This window comes from Xyrauchen texanus, chromosome 6 (assembly GCF_025860055.1).
Source record: "Xyrauchen texanus isolate HMW12.3.18 chromosome 6, RBS_HiC_50CHRs, whole genome shotgun sequence".
Lineage (NCBI taxonomy): Eukaryota > Metazoa > Chordata > Actinopteri > Cypriniformes > Catostomidae > Xyrauchen > Xyrauchen texanus.
Window position 1 is genome coordinate 50,437,304 of NC_068281.1, and position 23,998 is coordinate 50,461,301.

Sequence of the window (23,998 nt, forward strand, 5' to 3'; positions counted from 1 at the left end):
CTGAACTTTATTTAGTTTAACATGTAACTGTAGTTCATGGTGAAATAATAGGTACTGTTCTGGTCTTGTACATATTTTGATCCCAATCCAGTTTCTTTGTACTCACATTGTGTTTTAGTCTATGTAAGTTGGTGTGTTTTTGTAGTTTTGTATTTTTCTTGGATACATTTACAAATGTTTTGAATTTGTAACATTGTAATATATATAAATATTTTGAATTTCTTTTGAAACACTTGTTGACTACACTTTTTCCAATAAATAGGCTATATGAGGAAACTTGGAATATAAATGAAATGCATTTGAAAATCAAGTGTAACTAACTTAAACATCTGAGTAGCCTATCAGAAAAAATAAGTAAATATTACTTGATAATGGTAGTTCTCTTCAAGATAAAGATTGCCTTGGTAACTTAAAAAATGGCCAGTAAATTGATACATTTGAGCTGGTATGTACATGTAAAGTCTAATATGTCGAACAAATAATGGTTAAGTTCAAAACACTCAAAAAGTTGATGCAAATAGTTACCTTAATTGTTTTGAGTAAAACCAGTACAATATTTTGTGGTAAAGACTGTAAAAATGCAACAGTAAAAACATATATTGGTTAATGCGTAGTTACCATAAAATATATGGGAACATTTTTTATATATTTAAAAAGACAATACATGTAGTTTTACAGTAAAATGTTTTAGATGTAAAAACTATGATTTTCCTTTATAATTAAAAGGTTCAAATTTAAATTATGTTTAACAAGAGTGTACATGTGCTTTTTACTGTAAATTATTTTCAAATTACAGTACAAAACAGTAATCGGGCATTCCCAGTGACCCGTTACATTTCATTATATTTTATGGGAATAGATGTTTCTTCTTATCTTTAATATCAGTTCTGTACATTGGGGTGTTTTATTTTATGTAGTTTAGTTCATGTTTATTGCATTATTTAATTTCATGTGTTACACTGATGGTGTTTAGTGTTTGTGTGAGGGACACTGAGTGCGGTCTCTACATGTTTATTGATCATTGTACCTGGAAGGGCCTCTACTGATGAACTTCATGTGTGCCCTTTTGTAATTACTACGTTGATTAACAATATATTATAAAGCGAAAAGCAATATAAATGACGGAACTGCACCGTAACAAAATACAGTAAAAACAACCTTTTTAAACTGTAAAATTTATAGGTTGTTCTGTAAAGATGTTTACATTTTTACAAAATTATTCTGGCAACCACAGCTGCCAGACTGATGTATTTTGTTTACAGTGCGTGACATCAATCATAAACATCAACACCCCTAAAGTACAAAGTTGGGGTACAGGACAAACTGATCAAAATTAAGCACACTGTAAGAGTTGTACAAATTGTACAAGCATTAAACATTTATTGGTTTTGTAGACACTTTTGTTCAAAGCATCTTACATTCAAGGTATAAATTCTCTAAGCATATACAGTATGTTCCCTGGGAATGAATCCCTTAAGTCTGTTGCCACTGCCTTGTTCAACCAGTTCAGGAACATTAGTTTACTGTGGACTGGTCAAGTCCCCAACACCATAGCATTCTTTTAGTCTCACTGATCTCATTGCAATTAAGTCTTTTTAGTTCTCAATGCAACACCATTATACAACTACGATTAATACAATTCAAGTAAAGGCATTGCTTACCCAAAAATAAAAATTGCCATCTACTCACCAATGTTGCTCCACCCATCAGATTTTTTCAGGAAAATGCCTTAAACTGTGTTTATTTGTTGTGGGAAAGTTCATAAATTATTTAAGCAAAACCAGATTAGCACACTTAAAAATGAGCTCATAACCTTGATTTCACTTTGCATGTAAACTCCTTTAAAGAGCCATTACATTTACCTTTGCATGGCGAAACACCTCAGGGTGAAATATGGTCATCTCAATTAGAATACACGTGGTGAAGAATTTCCCCTTATGGATTTTGTTTGGTTTTCAAGTTTGGCAAACTTTGACAAGAGAATTGCCACGTTGACCAAAGGGAGGTTGCTTGGTTTGGCAGTGATTGCTGGTGTACAGCTACGCTAAATAATCCCAAAGGACAAGAATATCAATTTAGCGGAGAGGTTTTTCTTAAACTTCACTCTCCCAGAGTATAAAATGCAGCATTAAAATGAAGCTGCTTGGCAATTAGATTTTCAACAACTGCCCGTGCCTTCTTCACCCACAGAATTTCACCACGCAAAGGTAAATGTGACTGCACCTTTACACAGCATTCTGGAGGCTTTTTTAATGTGCGCGTTTGTTTAATTTTTTTTACATCAAAACCAGTGGAAATATACATTTAAAATCTCAGGAAACACGACTTTCTTGTGATGTCAGGTGTTTATAATGATTCAATTTTTGACAGTTAGCAACATTTTCTTGTAGATGTAAACCCACATTATTTTTATATTGTGCGACTGGCACAGAAAATACACACTTTAAATTAAGATTTGTCAAAGCTATTGGTTTTGAAAGAATTGAAATATACTGTACAACCTTGTATGTTACACATTTTATATTAAGCCTTTGGAGCTTAACAGTCAGAATCACTATCCTTTTTCACTGTAAGGAAAAGAGAAACTAAGACATTAAACTACATATCTCTTACTCTTATTTTATAATCCTCAGAAGAAAATAAAAGATACAACATGGACTAATGGAGCAACATGAGAGTAGATGATGACAGAATCATTCCACAATAATATAATTAATTTAGTACTTTAAAGAAATGCATTTCTACAAAAATGGTGGCATCAATATCAATACTTTTACATCCCCTAAATATCACTCAAGTAATGTATTTGAGCAATTACACCACGTCAAGAGAAATTCCATCTTTGCTAATCTTCGGGCAAGACACTCCTCTCATCTTGGGGCAAGACACTCCTCTCATCTAGGGGCAAGACACTCCTCTCATCTTGGGGCAAGATATTTTGGGGCAAGAAACTTTGTCCAACTTTGGAGAAGACACTTTTCTCATCTTTAGGCATGAAATTTTGCTTATTTTGTTGCAAGACACTCTTCTCATTTTGGGGCAAGATATTTTGCCTATTTTGGGGCAAGTAACTTTGCTCATATTGGGTCAACAAACTTTGATCAACTTTGGGCAAGACAGTCTTCTCATCTTGGGGAAAGTCACTTTGCTCATCTTGGCGCATGAAACTTTGTCCAACTTTGGGCATGACACTCTTCTCATTTTGGGGCAAGACACTTTGGCCATCTTGAGGTATGAAACTTTGCTCATTTTGGGGCAAGAAAATAAACTGGGACAACTTTGGACACCTTTGTAGATTTAAATGCCTCAGTAGATGACTGAATTGTGTGAAACTCCAGCCACATGAAAGGCATTGGTATGGCTTCTCCCCGGTATGCACTCTCTCGTGTTTTTTCAGGTTTCCAGACATACTAAAACTCTTCCCACAATACGAGCACTTGTACGGTTTTTCTCCAGTATGGGTTCTTTGGTGCATGATCAACTCACTGGCTCTAGTATAGGCGTTCCCACACTCAGAGCACACATGAGCTTTCTCACCAGTATGTTTTTTCAGGTGGTCTTTAAAATAGCACTGCCATAAAAAACTCTTCCCACAAATAGTACACAAATAAGGCTTCTCATCTGTATGAATTTTGACATGTCTTCGTAGGTGTGCTACCAACATAAACTTTTGACCGCACTGATCGCAGTTAAACGGTCGTTCTCCAGAGTGTGCGAGCAGATGAGTTTTGAGACTGGTTGCGTGTGTGAAACTCTTTCCGCACTGAGTGCACGTGTAAGGCTTCTCTCCAGTGTGAATTCTTATGTGATCTGTTAGGTTTGCTCGATGTGTGAATCGTTTTCCACACTCATGGCAAGCAAATCGCCTCTCTCCAGAGTGAATTCTCATGTGGTTCTGAAAGTTTCCTTTGTGTGCAAAAGTCTTGCCACACTGAAGGCATAAGAAAGGCTTCTCTCCAGTGTGAGTTCTTATGTGTTCCTCGAGGTGTAATTTTTGTTTAAAACTCTTCCCACACTGAGGGCAGATAAGAGTCTGTTTTTGTGAGAAATTATTGTCAGACTCAGAGCAGCTAAACGATTGTTCTCCAAAAGTCTCAAATTCTTGATACTGATATTTCTCTTCCACGTCATTCGGTTCTTGAATTTCCTCTTTCACATCCATCAGGTCTAAAATGAACACAATATCAAATATCAAGAGTGACATATGTGAATTAAAGGAAAGCACAAATTAATAAGACAACAATGGTGATTTATCATAATCTACTCGCCCTCAAACTTTGTATGATTTCTTTTGGAACACAAAACAAGTTATTTACCAACCAACCAGGAAAAGTAATATGCAATGCCATTACAGTATGTGAAAGTGTATTTTATTTTATAATTTGTTCATCATTATTATTATAACATTTTACCTTTTAAAATGTATTAAGTCCACATTCTATAAATTAATATTCTGACATGAAATCGCATATATACTGATACAGGTGGTCACTGTTTAAAATACTTTGTACAAAGTATTTATTTATTTAGATTTTATTCCCTTTTCTCCCCAATATGTCATGCCCAATTCCCACTACTTAGCAGGTCCTCGTGGTGGCGCGGTTACTCACCTCAATCTGGGTGGCAGAGGACAAGTCTCAGTTGTCTCCGCTTCTGAGACCCTCAATCCGCGTATCTTATCACGTGACTCATTGTGCATGACACTGCGGAGACTCGCAGCATGAGGAGGCTCATGCTACTCTCCACAATCCACACGTAACTTACTCCACGCCCCGTTGAGAGCGAGAACCACTAATCACCACCACGAGGAGGTTACCCCATGTGACTCTACCCACCCTAGCAACCGGGCCAGTTTGGTTGCTTGGGAGACCTGGCTGGAGTCACTCAGCACACCCTGGATTCAAACTCATGACTCCAGGTAGGGGTGGGCGATATCTCGATATTTAAAATATATCGAGATATTTTTTAAACACGATATGAATTTTGACATATCGTATATATCGATACATTGTTTATATTCAATTCTGATTTCGCCATTTTGCTCGTTTGCTTTCTCTGTGCTGTGCTCGCTCCCACCTCCGCTCGCCCCCGCCTCCTTGCTTTTGCTCCCCCTCCCTTCGCGTGTTGTCTCATTCAACATGGCGTCGCCCGCAACCAGCCCGGAGGCAGAACTCCTCTAAAAAATAAAAGGACAACTGGCTCCATTATATGGAGATACTTCGGTTTTAAGGCGTCGGATGAACAGCAGACAGATGTCTACTGCCGTGAATGCCGAAAGTTGGTGCCAACCAAAGCTTCTAGCACCACAAACCTTTTCCACCATTTACAGACAAGGCACAAGCTCACATATGAGGAGTGCACCAGACTAAGGATCCCGGCCACTAAACCCACTAGCTCTGGTAACACTCCAGACACTACACAGATAACACTCCACAAATCTTTAACGCGGAGTGTAGAATATGAAAGAAAGAGCGCAAGGTGGTGTAACATCACAGAGTCCGTGGCATATCATATGGCGGTGGACATGGCACCCATTGCCGTCGTTGAACAATGTGGCTTTGTAAGCATGCTAAAAACACTTGATTCAAGATACAGTTTACCTAGTCGGCATTACTTTGCGAGACAAGAACTCCCGCGACTGTACACTACGGAGAGAGAGTGGCTTGCTGCTGAATTGGAGAAGGTTACTTACTGACTATACCCTGACTACAGACATGTGGAGCAGCAGGACATTTTAATTTACAGTTAAATTATTATTATTTATGTAATCAGGGATTTTTTTTTCCTTAAATGTCGCGGAAGCACTTTGTTCTTATATATGCACTGCCTACCTTGAGTTGAGTTGTTTCATTTTTGAATGAAAAGGCAATATGTATTTCTTCCTTTATTTTACAGTTAAATAATAAGAAGCACTTTGTTCTTATGTGAACTGCCTACCTCTTTGCACTTTAATAAAAAAACTGTGGTATTTGGCATATTTGTTTTTGCAGTAGTTTTTGGGGGGTTATTTTTCCTGTAAAGATATCGAGATAGATATCGTATATCGAGATATAGCAAAATATATCGAGATATATTTTTTGCTCCATATCGCCCAGCCCTAACTCCAGGGGTGATAGTCAGTACACGCTGAGCTACCCAGGCCCCTAAAGTATTTATCTATAAAGAAAACTAACAAGTGCTAAAATGGGACTGTCTCGGGCCATGTCCACACGAATACATTTTAGTTTGAAAATACATCCTTTTCCTTACGTTTTGTCCTTCCATCCACACTGTGACGGTGATTTTGTTGAGTGCAAATTGAGCTTTTCGAAAACACTCTCCAAAGTGGATAAATGTAAAACACGCCGTCTTTACTTTGTAGTGTGGACTGGATGGACACAAATAGAGACATCTGAAAATTAAGAGGTATTTGTTGACATGTGATGCACTATTCAACCCAAAATCATCAAGATGGCGGCCCATGTTGCAGTTTTGTAGTACTGCATAGTAGACTGGATTTGGATATTTTCATGGTCTTGTCATGGACTCTTGTACAAGTATGGACTCTGACTTATCCCGAGTCCCTTTTCAAAAAATATACCATAAAAGCTTTGACTTATCTGACAAACATTTCTCTGACTGACAATATCAGCGATTAAAACGTGTGTCCCGTATTTCTGTTGGCTGCGTAAAATCAGAACTAGCAATGCCCGATTCAGAGCCGGTTCTTTTCAGTGAATAGGCTAAATGGGTAAAAAGGTCCGATTTGTTCTCACTGAATAATTTGCAGCAGTTTCTCACTCAGTAAAACACCATCAGGATCAGAAAACAGAGAACAAACCAATTGATGGATGAAGTGGATATTTACAGGTGAAACTCGAAAAATTAGAATATCGTGCAAATATTCATTAATTTCAGTAATTCAACTTAAAAGGTGAAACTAATATATTATATAGACTCATTACAAGCAAAGTAAGCTATTTCAAGCCTTTATTTGATATAATTTTGATGATTATGGCTTACAGCTTATGAAAACCCCAAATTCAGAATCTCAGAAAATTAGAATATTACATGAAATCAATAAAAAAAGGATTTTAAATACAGAAATGTCGGCCCTCTGAAAAGTATAATCATGCATATGTACTCAGTACTTGGTTTGGGCCCCTTTGCATTAATTACTGCCTCAATGCGGCGTGGCATGGATGCTATCAGCCTGTGGCACTGCTGAGGTGTTATGGAAGACCAAGATGCTTCAATAGCGGCCTTCAGCTCTTCTGCATTGTTTGGTCTCATGTCTCTCAACTTTCTCTTGGCAATGCCCCATAGATTCTCTATGGGGTTTAGGTCAGGCGAGTTTGCTGGCCAATCAAGCACAGTAATACCATGGTCATTGAACCAGGTTTTGGTACTTTTGGCAGTGTGGGCAGGTGCCAAGTCCTGCTGGAAAATTAAGTCAGCATCTCCATAAAGCTTGTCTGCTGAAGGAAGCATGAAATGCTCTAAAATGTCCCGGTAGACGGCTGCGTTGACTCTGGACTTAATAAAGCACAGTGGACCAACACCAGCCGATGACATGGCTCCCCAAACCAACACAGACTGTGGAAACTTCACACTGGACTTCAAGCATCATGGATTGTGTGCCTCTCCATTCTTCCTCCAGACTCTGGGACCTTGGTTTCCAAATGAGATGCAAAATTTGCTCTCATCAGAAAAGAGGACTTTTGACCACTGAGCAACAGACCAGTTCTTTTTTTCTTTAGCCCAGGTAAGATGTTTGACATTTGAAGCCCATGTCCAGGACCCGTCTGTGTGTGGTGGCTCTTGATGCAGTAACTCCGGCCTCAGTCCACTCCTTGTGAAGCTCCCCCACACATTTGAATGACCTTTTCCTGACAATCCTCTCCAGGCTACGGTCATCCCTGCTGCTTGTGCACCTTTTTCTTCCACACTTTTCCCTTCCACTTAACTTTCTATTAATGTGCTTTGATACAGCACTTTGAGAACATCCAACTTCTTTTGCAATTACCTTTTGAGGCTTTCCCTCCTTGTGGAGGGTGTCAATGATGGTTTTCTGCACAACTGTCAGGTCAGCAGTCTTCCCCATGATTGTGAATTCAACTGAACCAGACTGAGAGACCATTTAAAGGCTCAGGAACCCTTTGCAGGTGTTTAGCTGATTAGAGTGTGACACTTTGAGCCTACAATACTGAACCTTTTCACAATATTCTAATTTTCTGAGATTCTGAATTTGGGGTTTTCATAAGCTGTAAGCCATAATCATCAAAATTATATCAAATAAAGGCTTGAAATATCTTACTTTGCTTGTAATGAGTCTATATAATATAATATATTAGTTTCACCTTTAAGCTGAATTACTGAAATTAATGAACTTTTGCACGATATTCTAATTTTTCGAGTTTCACCTGTATCTTCAATAATTAGAAGCAAAAGACTACCTTATGAGAGGGAACTTTGAGAAACCATTGGTGCTGTCATGGTAAAAAAGGGTCCGTTCACACCAAACACATTATTGTATCAATTGTTTTCTGTTCCTTTTCTATTTAAACGTGCCAAATGTCTTTGGATGTCTTTGATTGTTGCACCATGTATCACTGTGTTTTCAGTGTCTCATGCAGGAGTGCCACAAATTTTTAAGTTCTTTGTTAAAATCGTATCTCGAGACACCTGTGTTTTGTTTTACTCCATTACTTGCACTGCATTGGTCAGAACAACCTCTAAATCTTTTAGCCATTAGTCATCTGTTATATACAGTGCAAGGGAATATAAATGGCAGAGGAGGTCCTCCCCTTTTTCAACCCAATTTGGCATGCCCAATACCAAATGCGCTCTAAGTCCTTGTGGTGGCATAGTGACTCACTGACTTAACGCTATTCTCAGCAGTATCCACGCGCAACTCACCACACACCCCACCGAGAACCACATTATAGCAACCACAAGGAGGTTAACCCAATGTGACTCTACCCACCCTAACAGCCAGACCAATTGGTTGCTTAGGAAGCCTGACTGGTCCTGTGAGATGGTAGTGCCCAGGACTCCACTGCTGCAACAGTGCTGTTTATTGTTGTGTAGCAGTGATCCAGTATGTTCCAGTCTCTGGTTGGGCATGTAATGTGCTGTTTGCATTTGGGCAGTTCACATGTGAGGTTTGCTTTGTTAAAATCCCAAAGAATAATAATCTGTCTGTGATCTGATCAGCCAGATGTTGTAGCACAGCACTCACGCATGCGTTTGGTGGGATATAAACACTCACCAGAATAAAAAACTCCTGTGGTGAGTAGAACGGGTTACAGTTAATAAAGAGTGCATCCAAATTAGGACAACACATCCACTTTAAAGTTGTTACATCTGTACACCAACTTTCATTAATGTAAAAGCATGTTCCACCGCCTCTCGTTTACCCCATTAACTCCACGATGCGATCTGCTCTGAACAGCTGAAAGCCCAGCAGATGTAACACTCTGTCCGCAATGGCTTCACTCAGCCAGGTTTCTGTGAAGCACAAGGCAGCAGAGTGTGAAAAGTCCTTGTTTGTAAAATTGAATAGATGTAGTTCATCAGTTTTGTTGGGAAGAGAGTGGAGATTTGCTAGATGAATACTCAGCAACACTGTTCGAAAGCCATGCCGACGGAGCCTGACCAACGCACTGGCTTGTTTCCCTCGCCTGCATCTCTTGAACAGCTAAGCTGTGCCTCCGACTAAAATGTCCAGCAAAGTGTCAAAGTGCAGTAGTAAAAACCAGGAAAAGATTGTCTGGTATGTGCTGCCGAATATTCAGCAGTTCGTCCCTGGTAAAACTGACTGGAAAAAGATGACTAAACACAGGACAAACAAACAAAAACAACAAAAGAATTGGAGAGCTCCATACTGCGGCGCCATCTTGAGTCAAATGTCAAAGTTCGCGTGCACGAAAGAAAGATTAATTTATTAATTTATTGATTTTTGATGGGCAATTGCATATGTGAAATATTTTTCATGATTTTTGGGGATATATTGAAATATTAAGGGTATTAGATTTATTGAAAAGACATTATTTTATTTATGTTAAAGGCCTACTATGCTATGCTTTCTGTGCTTATCAATGGAATTAGTCTCAACAGTTCATCGATTCAGTTGAAATTATTATTTTCTGTGGTTTAATATTTTTAGACTGTATAGTCGATATGAATTACACTTGCCTGAATTTCTACATCAAAATTTCAATGATGAAATTCAATTAATAAGAATAAATAATTTTACAACCAGATTTATGTTCATTTTAGAAATGTCAGTCGCATCTGCATGAATCCATCAGTAATTCATGTTTTAAGCCATCTTTACACTGAAAGGTGGCACAGAAGCTGCATCTGAAGTGTCATTTAGTTGTATTAGCAGGCAGAAATGCATTTACACAGCAGATACAATTGCATAAATAATGTTATGAGAGGGATGTTTAAATATAAATTCTGAATATAGAAAATATTAAAATGAAAATATGAAGTTATACTTTTAAATATGAAACTCAGCTCTGAAATATATGCTCCATCATGACAAGAACAAAGTTTAAGGCTGCTCTGATGCTGCATTTAATCTACACAGAACCAAAACAGCATCAGAACTGCCTTTGATTCTAGGGGCATCATTTAGTCTGGCTGTGATTTAAAGGGTAAATGTGCAGATTTCAGTGGAATGGCTTTAAACGTGTTTGCAGTGCCAATGCACTTTGATCTGCTTTTTTGTTGCAAAATATAATGCATGAGGGAGGGTGATATGGCACATTCATTACAACAGAACAGTTTAAAATGAAATGCCATCTAAAAAAAAATGGCTTGCCGACAATCCAAATTGGACACCAACCTCTTTGTTCCTCAGTACCATCATTTAGTATTCTGTATGGTTCAGGATCATCCACATCCCCGATCTCCACTTTAATAAACTCCATCTTCACAGAGAGCTTTTCCTGCTTGTTTCACTAGAGATGTGACTCAAGATCACTGTGTGGCATGAAGTTCCAGATCTACCAAAATCACATTTGATTTATGACAACATTTGTAAATATTTCGATTTCATTACTGAAAAGTCGAGGGACATGCTTGTCATTACATATTACGAGTTGCATCAACTACTTTATCATACTTTAAGTTGAAATGTGTTCCCATCATCTGCAATTGTATTGAAAAGATCAATATTCATTAAACATGTCTTCTTAACTCAGTTCACAATAATATGATGGTGAGAAAACTTTCATTTCAGGGTGAACTATTTCTCTGATGCAGAGATAAAGTGATTTAAGAATACACGGTCTATAATAAAGCCGCAAATCCACATTTGTTGCTGTAAACAGGCCGTACAGTATTACAACAATCGGTTATAATCCACATTACTTGAGTGAATGGGTTCAGTAACATCACCATTTTGTTGGAGCGCATTTGTAAAAGCTTCAAACCACTTTTAGACGTTTTGCATGTTTGTTTTTACAGCTTAATGCTGAAGTGCTAGAAATCACCTACCTTTCCTCAGCCTGTTCAACAGCACGGGCCACGGCGACAGTGTGACGTCACCACTGGACGCGAAGCAAAATAAAAGTCTTTTAGGGGTCATAATTCAAGTCATTATTATTATTATTATTATTATTATTATTATTATTATTATTATTATTATTATTATTATTATTATTATTTAACATTTTTGAGCCTAAACAGAAAATTATAAGACTTCTGTTTTGTTTACTCTTACAAAAATTAACCACTCCAGTAACTACAGTTTAACCTTGGCATTTAGTTAAACCATAGTTACCAAACAATTAACCATAGTTACTATTACATTAAAATTACTGTATTAAAACCTTGGTTTCATCCCCCCAAAAAGTTAATAAAATAAAAACAAACAAACAAACAAACATGGTTACTACAATATTACTTTAGTAAAACCATGGTTAACTACTTATTCACAACAATTATACACAAACTCATTATAAGAAAAGTCACCTTTAGATTTCATTTCATTTACTCCAGAATAACCGGAGATCATGACACAGCGTGATCCTCGCTGCCAGGGATGGATTACCAACAGGGCCAATGGTTCCAGTGCCCAGGGGCCCTTGACTACCAGGGGCCCTTGACTGCCTGGGGTCCCTGTGTTTTAAGGTTGCATGATCTAATTTGGTGATCCCCCTGCTCGAAAACCCATCAACAATGAAAACGAGATAATTGGCCCCGGGGCCTTTGCAAGTCATAATCCGTCCCTAGCTGTTATTATTCAGAAGTGCACAGCTGTTAGATTATAAATATTGCGGGGGCACAACATGTTGTTCACGGCATCCAACATCACTAATAATTTAATGAGCCTTTTTACAGCTAAACTATCATTTAAAGCAGTGTCAGGCAGAATGTACAGAATGATTTCTAACAAATACCCTTCATAACATGCCCTGCGATGGACTGGCGACCTGTCCAGGGTGTCCCCCGCCTTTCGCCCAATGTTAGCTGGGATAGGCTCCAGCCCCCCGCGACCCTGTACACAGGATAAGCGGTTGACGATGGATGGATGGATGGACCCTTCATAACATCCCACAAATCATTTAGTCCAGAGAAATCAAACAAGGCAAGTTTGTATTGGATGAAACAGACTCACTGTAGTACTAAGCTGACTGCGTCATTCATTCACTTTTCATTAATTTGTTATCCAGTTATATGGTTACTTTTATTTTACATCTTCTCGACCTTTTCTGCGTGATGACGCTGCATGTGATCTCCACTGTAACAGCTGTGTCTAGAAGGTAACACCCTGACAGCCAAAGTCTCACAAGAGTCTCATTCACTGTTATAAGGTTTGATTTAGGGAAAGGTGTCGGGTTTCTGTGGGACTCCAAAAAGGATCACAGAGTTCAAATACTTGCACGAATGGATGTTAATTGAAAATCTTTGAATACTTTATAGACACCCGGTAGTAACGGTATAAACAAATTGATTAATTTCAGATTATTTTATCTGGATAGGGGCACCTGGTAGGGTTGACCTCTTTCCCCTTTATTGTTCTGTCTTGTCCTGGAACCATTAGCAGTCACAATAAGAAAGGAATAGGATTTTCCAGGGGTGGTGATGGGAGGTATGGCACATAAGTTTTTGCTTTATACAGATGATATTTTATTATTCATCTCTGTCCCTACTAGATCTATGCCTTGCCTCCACAGAATTACAAATTATTTTTCTAAGTTCTCAGGATACAGAGTCAATTGGTCTAAATCCGAATCTTTCACTCTGACAGCATACTGTCCAGTAACAGCTTTTCAGCTGGGTGCATTCCAGTGGCCCAATCAGGGCATTCAGTATTTGGGTATTTTATTCCCAGCAAATTTGTCTGATTTAGAGTTAATTTTGATCCTTTAATAAAAAGGTTTACGAGCGATGTGGACAAGTGGGCTTCATTATATTTATCTATGATTGGGAAGGTTCAAGTTTTTAAAATTAATTGTATTCCAGAATTCAGCTACCTGCAACAATCTCTCCCTGTAGATGTCCCTCTCTCTTATTTCAAGCAATTGATAGCATAGCGGTGTCCTTCGTTTGGAATGGTAAACATCCCAGATTACATTATAATAAGTTACATAGGCCGATTGACACAAGTGGGCTAGGCCTACCCAAGATTTATTTTATTATTCTGCATTCAGTCTCAGACATTTGGCTCATTGGTCACTTCCATCTGAGAGAGCCCCTCCCTGGTTTTCTATTGAACAGGATGTTCTTGCCCCTATTTTGCCATTGCAGAGCATCTCTATCTAACTAATCAGAGTAGTTAAGTTACACCCCCATTACCTCGCATTTGCACTCGGTACGGACAAAAGTGTCCAGAGTGTTTTATTCAGACATTTATTTAAATGTTGCCTCGAGCAAAAGGCAGAACCCAAAATGATGTATTAATAAGTCCCCTTTCTGCTGGTCAGAGTGGATTGTGAGGGAGGTTAATACACTCAGTGACCTATATGAGAGTGGAGTGTTGAGATCTTTTGAAAATTTGGTTCAACATTTTGGGATTCTCAGATCTCAGTTCTATAGGTATTTACAGCTGGGCCACCTGCTCTGTACTATTTTTGGGAGTAGCATACACCCCGGATGATTCTCTGGGAGAGGTGATTACGGTGATGGTCATGAGTGATCAGTGTATTACTCCATGCCAATTCAGAGTTTGGGGGATGGAGCTTCAACTTCTCTCAAGACATTTTGGGAGAAAGATTTAAATTTGGTATTAAAGAAGGGAGTGTGGGCTAGGATTCTAAAAATTGTGCACCTTATGCAATTTAAGATTTTACATTGGACCTCCTCTAGCTTGTATAGGCTTAGTCTTTAAGACACACCCACCTGCTGGTGATGCCAATCAGAAGATGGAGATACAACCCATGTTTTTTTGGTGGTGTGTTAAGATCCAGGAATTTTGTGTTGAAAGTTCAGAGTTTTTTGTGTGACGTTTTAGGCACTTGAATTTCACTCACATTCTGTATTTTTGGTGATGGGGCGGTCATACAATTTTGGGATAAACACAATAGAAACTGGGTTCTGACCAGCATTATGTTTGGCAGGCTAATTATTTTATTTAAATGTTAAATGTTGATTCTGTGTGTATATATATATATATATATATATATGTTGTTTTTATTTTGTTATATGTTTATGAATCAATAAACATTTTAATAGAAAAAAAATTAAGAATCAGACTGATCCAGGCTTGTGTGATGGTTGGCGGAAGCTTTCCATTCTTTAATGATTCCATATTAACTTCTAACCAAAGTGGAGCCAGTTCTGTAGCATAAGATCTAAATAATTCAGTGGCAAAGCAGTCTGGTCCAGGAGCCTTGCCTGTAAGCAAGGCCTTAATTACCTCACCATGGTTATCTCGTCAATTTAAGGCATTCTAATGGTCCCACAAAGTTTCTGACATCTTCATCAGTAGAAGACATGGAACTATAAAGATCAAGATTTTTTTTAAAAGCATTATTAACATCAATGTCTGAAGTAAATATTTTACCACCAGCAGATTTCACTGAGGGAATGGCAGAAAAAGACTTGCTTTATATATCTAGCCAAAAGCTTCCCTGCTTTGTCCCCCAACTCAATGATTGTCTTGCCCTCAATAGATAAAACTCCACCCTCCATGACAAAATAGTATTATATCTGTATTTCAATCGGGTCAATTCTCCAAATGAGGCCATCAGGCGACATTTGGTGCTTCAGCTCTGCCTCGGCACTTTCAATATTCCCTTCCAAATCCACGACTTCTCGTGCTTTGGAGTTTTTGGTGAATGAGGCATACTGTATGATCCAACCTTTAAGAACTGCCTTAAGTGCCTCCCAAGCCATGCCCAAAGAGGATACTGAGGACCAGTTTGTCTCCATATAAACATTGATTTCTGCCTTAAACATTTGTTGGAAATCAGGATTTTGCAAAAGGGATACAAAAGCACCAACTATATGATTTATTTTTCTCCATATGTGGCAACATCTCTAAATTCACTAGGGTGTGATCTGAGACTAAAATGTTTCCAGCTGAACAATCAACAACAGATGAAACAAGGGACTTGGATATAAAAAAAATCTATTCTAGAGTAAATCTTATGGACTGATACATTTTTTATAGTACCTAACAGATGGGTTCAAAAGTCTCCAAATATCTGTAAGACCAATATTTTTACACATCCTGTGAAGCATCAATGTTGCTCTAAGGGGCTTACACACTTTTGCTTCACCATGATCAATGAGTGATTAATGCGTTTCTGACCTCAAGACTAGATTATTGTAATGCATTACTGGGAGGATGTCCAGCAAGATCAATAAATAAACTTAAATAGGTTCAAAATGCAGCAGCCAGAGTGCTAACAAGAACCAAGAAATATGATCATATTAGCCCCATTTTATCATCGTTACATTGGCTACCTGTTAAATTCCGTATTGATTTTAAAATTCTGTTAACTACTTTCAAAGCTTTGAATGGCCTAGCTCCGCAGTCCTTAAGTGATCTTCTACCATGCTATATTCCATCACGTTCATTAATATCGCAAAATTCTGGCCTGTTATAGTTCCTAGAATATCAAAATCCACTAATGGAGGAAGATCCTTTTCATATTTGGCTCCTAAACTATGGAATAGTCTCCCAAACACTGTTCGAGATGCAGACACACTCTCTCAGTTTAAGTCTAGACTAAAGACTCATCTATTTAGCCAGGCATACACCTAATTTATCCTCCAACCCACAATTAGGCTGCTTTAGTTTAGTCTGGCGGAACCAGAAACCAGAAACATTGATCATGATTTAAATCTCTGCAATAAATTTAATGGCATCTATGCTTATATTATTTTATTTGTTTCCCTGTCTCATCCTCGGGACTCCTATCCTGAGGTCACCAGAACCGGCTGGATCCAGCACCATTCCTGCTTCGTGTTTGTGGAGCGGAGGGGGGCGGGGCCGGGTCGGAATATCGGGCGCCCGGTCCCCAATTGGCCTGATGAGGCGCACAAGGGATAAAGGCAGCCGGTGACGATGGTTAGAGAGAGAGAGAATTACGGGCATGTCCGTCATGTGTGTGTTTATGTTTGTGTGTTTTGGTTTTGAGTTTGAGTTTAATTAAATATTATTTATATTGACAAGCCGGTTCTCGCCTCCTCCTTGCCCATCTTAACCCCCTTACATTGGTGCCGAAAGCCCGGGAAGGAGGAGGGATGCCCGTTGCCCGTTGCAGATTCCTCAACACTGCCGTGGACCCAGGGGAGCGCCGCTGCCATCTGCCGGGTGACGGAGTAGCCCGACCGCTCGGATGCGGGGAACGGCCGCCGTCCGCGGGGCAAGTGGGGACTGGATACCCCAACCGCCTGGAGCGAGGGAGCCGCTGCCGGGGGCGGAGGAGTGCCCTGCAGTCCCCAGAGATGCGGAGGGGAGGAGGGAAGAAACTCCCCGACCGCCCGGAGCGGTAGGGCCGCTGCCAGGGGCGGAGGAGTGTCCCCATTTGCTGCCAGAAAAGCGGAGGGGCATTCTGCCTGCTGGGGGTCGGAGGTTTGACTCCGGTTCACCCGGGGTTGGAGCGGCTGTCATCCGCCTAAGTGTGGAGGAGTGTTCGAGGACCACACGACGGTACATCAGAGAACCGGTGAGTGAGCTTTTTCTCTCTCTCCTCTCTCTCTCTTTCGCACCTTGTTGGCCTTTTCCCTCGCCTATTTTGTTTTCTTTGTTGTTGTTGTCTTCCCCTCCTGTCTCCTCCCAGGGCGAGGAAGGCGGGGATGACCACACGGGACGCTAGATACACTCCGCACCAGGGATAGGGGGGATGTACATCATGCCGGTTGCACTCTGGCCTGAGATAACGGCGGGAGGAGTGTGGAGCGGAGAGGGGTGGGGCCGGGTCGGAATATCGCACGCCGGTCCCCAAACGGCCTGATGAGGCGCGTGAGGGATAAAGGCGGCCAGTGACGATGGTTCGAGAGAGAGAGAATTACGGGCATGTCCGTCATTGACAAGCCGGTTCTCGCCTCCTCCTTGCCCATCTTAACCCACTCTACAGTGGTAAAATCAAAGAGTGCACCCAAGACAATGTGCAGAGCATACTGAAAAACAACAAAAACAATTTCAAGAACAGTTTAAATTGCATAAAGGGTACTATGCAAATATGTGTTGACAGTATTGTATATGCCAGGTTAAGCACGATCCATGATCCATCATGCCAAATGCATAAATGTAAATGTAAAAAATGATCCATCTACCAGTTCTGCTATAAAGCTACAATGTTTCGGTTTCCTGGGAAATGCATAAACATAAGTCAATAGATTGTTGAAGTTGTTTTCAATAAAAGCATCTGCCAATTGAATAAATGTTAAAGCATGTGTCCTTATTCTTTCTTCCAACAAATACTTATAAAGTACACTGATTATAGGTTTAGTTATGTATATATAATGTGATTTCTCCATATTCTTCAACATTACATAAAACCCCTATGTGGTTGGTGGTGAGCCTCTGACCATTAATGTGTGCACTGTTGCACTGGTGGTTGATGGTGTCTTTGGCCGCTGGTGGTTGGTGGTGTGTCTCTGACCATTGGCATGGTCAATGTTGCACTGGTGGTTGATGGTGTGTCTCTGGCCACTTGCGTGGGCACTGTTGCACTGGTGGTGTGTCTGTGATCGCTGCCGTGGGCTATGTTGCACTGGTGGTTGATGGTCTCTGGCCGCTGACATGGTAACTGTTGTACTGGTGGTTGGTGGTGTGTCTCTGACCATTAGCGTGGTCACGGTTGCACTGGTGGTTGATGGTGTCTTTGGCCGCTGGTGGTTGGTGGTGTGTCTCTGACCATTGGCATGGTCACTGTTGCACTGGTGGTTGATGGTGTGTCTCTGGCCTCTTGCGTTGGCACTGTTGCACTGGTGGTGTGTCTGTGATCGCTGGTATGGGCTATGTTGCACTGGTGGTTGATGGTGTGTCTCTGACCATTGGCTTGGTCACTGTTGCACTTATGATTGGTGGTGTGTCTCTGACAATATGCGTGGGCACTATTTCACTGGTGGTTGGTGGTGTGTCTCACACTGCTGGTGTGGGCACTGTTGGTTGGTGGTGTGTGTCTGACCGCTAGCGTGGACACTGTTGCACTGGTGGTTGGTGTTTTTGACCGCTGGCATGGTCACTGTTGCACTGGTGGTTGATGGTGTGTCTCAGACCGCTGGCGTGGGCGCTGTTGCACTGATGGTTGGTGTTGTGTCTCTGACCACTGGCGTCATCACTGTTGCACTTATGGTTGATGTTGTGTCTCTGTCTGCTGGCATGGTCACTGTTGCACTGGTGGTTGGTGGTGTGACTGACCGCTGGTGTGGCACTGTTGTACTGGTGGTTGGTGGTGTGTCTCTGACCACTGGCATGGGTACTGTTGCACTGGTGGTTGATGGTGTGTCTGACCGCTTACATGGTCACTGTTGCACTGGTGGTTTGTGGTGTTTCTCTGACCATTAGCGTGGTCACTGTTGCACCGGTGAATGATGGTGTGTCTCTGATCACTGGTATGCGCACTGTTGCACTGGTGGTTGGTGGTTCATCTCTGACCATTAGTGTGGGCACTGTTGCACTGGTGGTTGGTGGTGTGTCTGACCGCTGGCTTGGGCACTGTTGCACTGGTGGTTGATGGTGTGTCTCTGACCGCTGACATGGTCACTGTTGCACTTGTGTCTCTGACTGCTGTTGTGAGCATTGTTGGTTGGTGGTGTGTCTCTGGCCACTGGCTTGGGCACTGTTGCACTGTTGCTTGATGGTGTGTCTCTAACTGCTGGCGTGGGCACTGTTGGTTGGTGGTGTGTCTCTGACCATTAGTGTGGGCACTGTTGTACTGGTGGTTGACGGTTTGTCTTTGACCGTTGTCATGGCACTGTTTTAGCTGAAGTGGGACGATATTTATGTTCACATCAAATTATTTTCAAAACCGTTTCACCTTAAAACCATAGGCTTAAAAAAACAAAACAAAAGTGAACAACACATTTATATTCATATATATATATATATATATATATATATATATATATATATATATAAGATTCAGTGACTTTATCGGAATGCCTATTTACTGAAACACAATCCGAAAGGTAATGAAAATTTCACCTGAAAAATATTTGATTTATTAAAGCATGTTAAATAAATTCAAGCTTCAGTAAAAATAACAAGAAATACACCTAAAGATTGAGGAGTAAGCAGATAAAAACTAAACATTCATATATAGATTTGTTGTTCACCAAATATTGATAGATTTATTCAGATATTTCAAAGACTACAATTCACTGTGTTCTCCGCCATGATCGTTGTGTTATCATTAGCTCCAATGTAACTTCTGGCCTGAGACTGCTGTGAGGTATGGCTCTGCGGTGCATTATTTTTCCCCCAGCCGGGGCACGTTCAGCCTCAACAAAACATAGCAAAACATTTACTTGAACGGAAACGGAGGTGCGTTGAACACCCTGTTGTGTTACGCAAGCATTGAAACTATGGCAGCTGAGAAGGCCACTCTTTGCGTTCTTTTCGAACAAATTTCAGAGCCTGATGAAATCGGTTTAAATACATGTTTAATACAACAAAATTACACTCGATGTTACAGTCCCTGTCCTTGCCATCCAGAAGAGCAGAGAACATTCCAATCGAGTGAAGGGATATGTGGAAACTGTGGTTTCTAATTATGGTGATCCAACATTTGCCATGCATTTCAGGATGACAAGGCAAACATTTCTTCTAATGTCTTCAATTGTGATGATGAGAGAAGTTTCATTTTTGGGTGAACTATCTAACTTCTAATTGTTAATTTGAAATATTATAATTTTTCATAAACATGCAATTTGACTTTTAATGTTTTGATACTATCTTTGCTACACAAACGTTCCAAATTATTAAAAACTAAATGCAGAATTAATTAATGATAATAATTTTAGAAAGGAATTGACAAACTATGTTGCATATGGTATATTGAGCTCTATGTAATATACTGTATAATAAATAGGTCTATCAGTCATAGACGTTAGAGTTTGTAAAATACAGACTGACGTCTATGTAAGAGGTAATAATAATCCTTTCCATTATAATTCGACACGTTTTATTCATATCAGATACACATTGTGTAAGTAACTTTAATGTTTACTCTATTCTTCTCCCAGTTCACCAGCCACTTACTTTTAAGTATTTCGGGAGTGGATGAATTCACGTGTCGTAAATCCAACAGATCCGATTCTCTGAACTGCGTCTGCGGCACAAACTAACATGGCGGCGCCCATCGCGCATACAGCTGAACTAACGCGATCGTTATAAAGGTGTTTAAACAACAATACACTTCCACTTGCATGTATTTGACAATCGGAATATCAGATAGTTCATGCCATAGCTAACACATTTGTGAATATTCTGAATAAAAAAGGAAAAATGACATAAAAGCAGATCATCATTCATTCAGCGCTGTTGCTGCTGCGGTGTGTCACGTGACAAGCAATGATGCGTCACCATGGAAACCATAAAGCGACACATTCTAAATAACGGTCGCCTAGAAAAACTCAAGCTGGGGGGTCAGTTATATGTTGTATGCGCAGCCGCAGCGGAGACATAATTTAAGGACGCGAGTCCCGGAAGAATATGATTTTATCCTCTTAGTGAAGAAAGCAACATTCCTGTAATGACACAAAAACGGATTTCAAATTTCTTTTCAAAAGCTCCCACAGCAAAGCGAATAAGAGAAGGAGATCATCACTGGATTTGACATCCGATTCATCGTTATGTGTAGCATCTCAACGCACGTATAAAGCTTGCCACAAAGAACCGGCCAAAGTAAGGATTATGCATTAAACATTTAAATTGTTTATTAATAGACTAGTGTTTTCTGTCAGTTTTCGGTTCATTTATGAGACGCGCTCCAGTTCACGCGCCGGCGCCTCCGTGTCCTAATTATATTATAAATATGTCTACTATATTTGCTTCTTATTTATTAATCAAGTCAATTTGTTGATGAAAACATTGATTAAAATGAAGATACAATTTATACAAAACGAAATTCACTTAAAACAAAACAATAAGTGGTCAGAATTATGTCTGACCCATTCCAAATGTTTTCCGATATATGGTGACTCAAGCGCTGATGGAACAAAGAGCGCGCATTTCGACATTTGCAGTAAAAACTTGAAATCTAAATTCTCAGAAAATGCATTTAATACCAATATATTGAAACGTCTGTTTATATACTCCATTAATAAAGGAGTCCAGACGTTGGAAAAATATCAGTCCACATGCGTTTTATATTTAATATTTAGGTACTTTTAGGTAGCAAAATATTTTTTAGAAAATTCTACTAGACTACGTCACTCATAAATCATGAAATTTCACACGTCCACCATCTCTTGGGTTTTATTAAAAATCTTTAACTTTTAGGTAGCAAAATATTTTTTAGTAATTCTGTCAATTACACTAAGGTTAGATTTCATTGAAGGTAAATTGGAGCGGCCACACTGAGCTGTGCGTAACGCCCACAGACGTGAAGTGAACGAGACAGACGCTGACCGGTACTGTCTGAAATGGTTAACTCTGTGGCGATGCATGTGCAAAACAGATTTAACTAATCATAAAGTCAATCAGGATACATAACACAGCCTACTATAGGCCTACACTAAACCCCCCTCACAATATAGTTCCCACGTCCCTGCTATCAGTTGTATAGGACAGAAGAGAGCAAAAAACACACTCATGTGCAAACACCGGATGCTGTGGTATTCGCCCATTATAATATTAATCAATAAAGCTGTAAACAGCTGATTTAAATGCATTTGATAGTTTTGTCTTGTCGAGTGTTAACCCTTTAAAATTCGCTCTTAACTTAATGGCTGTTTGTTTTTCTGCAACTTATACTCTATGTCCCTCTGTTTACTATGGTTCAGAGCCATTGATGGCTTGCAGCTGGATGACGCTTACAGTAGGTGGCGGTAATGAACTTGTTTAATAGCGATTCGCCTCTGTAGACGGAGAAGTGGCAGTAATGAATGCCAACCGCCAAAAAACTCCAAAAGAAGAAGAAGAAGAAGAAGAAGAAGAAGAAGAAGGTAAGAATACAAGAACGCTGTGTTTGTTTTTGAGTGGTTCAGCGTTTAAGCATGTAAAACGTTTAAATGTGTTTAAGTTTTGTGTAGATTAATATGTTTTCAGTTACCAAGGATCTTGTTTTCTGCTTTTGAAAGTGCGTTTTTTTAGTGTGTGTGTATATTTATCACTTTGTGGGGACCAAATGTTCCCTTAAGGATAGTAAAACCCGAAATTTTTGACCTTGTGGGGACATTTTGTCGTTCCCCATGAGGAAAACAGCTTATAAATCATACTAAATTATGTTTTTTGAAAATGTAAAAATGCAGAAAGTTTTCTGTGAGGGTTAGGTTTAGGGGTAGGGTTAGGTTTAGGGGATAGAATATAAAGTTTGTACAGTATAAAAACCATTATGTCTATGGAAAGTCCCCATAAAACATGGAAACACAACGTGTGTGTGTGTGTGTGTGTGTGTGTGTGTGTGTGTGTGTGTGTGTGTGTGTGTGTGTGTGTGTGTGTGTGTGTGGCAAACTTATTGCAATATTATTTATGGCAAAGTTAATAAATGGCTTTTATTGATGTAATATTGTAATCTTTTTATAATTGGATCAGATACAGTTGTTAGAGGGGGATGTCATGAAACCGTGGTTCTCTTACGAGAGGTTCTCTCGTATTGCGTAAGCTAGCTTACGCTACGGAAAGATTCATCTTTTCTGAGATATTGAAGCCAAAAAATTATCCTTAATTTTTGTATCCATTGTCAACGCAGTGCGGCAGCTGCAGACCTTGAGCGGGCTAGCTAGCGAGCTCATAGGTTGCTCTGCGGCAACTGCTGCAGCCTATAGACGAGCTTGGGCGAACTCGCGATCCAATGAGAGGCGTCCAGCGCTCACTGCAACAAAGCCCGCCAAAATGGGCGTGACTAGAGTGCATATAAGCGTAGTTCGTAGGCTGGAACCCTGATTTTCATCTCTTCAGCGAAGCTCTTCGCATCTCTGAACTGGAAGCCGCGTCGCCGTTCGAGGGGCATCAAGCAAGCGTGGACAGCGCCGAAGAAGCCGGCCGTCTTCGCCACCTTCAGCCGTCCTGCGAGCTACGCCATCCGGCGACGTATCCTTTTAAAGCAAGCTAGTTCTTATGAACTTCACAAAAGAGTACGAAGCGTCTTTTTAAAGATGCCTCGCTCCACTTGCGCCTCATGCCGCCCCTCTCAGCACCGGAGACCGCCACGTCATCTGGCGCTATCTGCCTGGGACTGGGGCATGCAGAGCTCCCCTCGCTGAAGGCGGATGCGATCTCTGCGAGGAGCTTCCGATGTCGACCCTGCGGGCTCGACTCGAGCGCTCAGGACCGAGCCGCCGCCGCCTTCCATTCAGCCGCGCAGTAAAAGCGCCGCTCTCAAAGGCTGCCGGAACCAGTGGTAGAAGCGATTGCCTCGCCGGAGCCCCTCCCTCGAAAGCA

The 23,998-nt window shown here is 40.3% G+C and overlaps 2 protein-coding genes across 3 annotated transcripts in view; one reads left to right on the forward strand and one right to left on the reverse strand.

The window, feature by feature from the left end:
• LOC127644837 (gastrula zinc finger protein XlCGF26.1-like) overlaps positions 1 to 23,998 on the forward strand; it is a 178,588-nt gene that overhangs the window by 112,988 nt on the left and 41,602 nt on the right. Inside the window, exon 1 of one of the 2 annotated variants that reach the window (XM_052128236.1) lies at positions 22,525 to 22,560. The exons of the other annotated variant lie outside the window; for it this stretch is intronic. The gene's annotated coding sequence lies outside the window, so the exon portion shown is untranslated. Of the gene's footprint in view, positions 1 to 22,524; positions 22,561 to 23,998 lie in introns of those variants that run through there. 2 annotated transcript variants of the gene reach the window in all.
• LOC127644839 (zinc finger protein 501-like) lies at positions 1,349 to 11,533 on the reverse strand. Its single transcript, XM_052128239.1, has 3 exons — positions 11,488 to 11,533; positions 10,835 to 10,994; positions 1,349 to 4,167 (listed from the first exon to the last, which is right to left on the reverse strand). The coding sequence occupies exons 2-3, from the start codon at positions 10,917 to 10,919 to the stop codon at positions 2,846 to 2,848; spliced, it is 1,407 nt and encodes a 468-aa protein (XP_051984199.1). The 5' UTR covers positions 10,920 to 10,994; positions 11,488 to 11,533; the 3' UTR covers positions 1,349 to 2,845.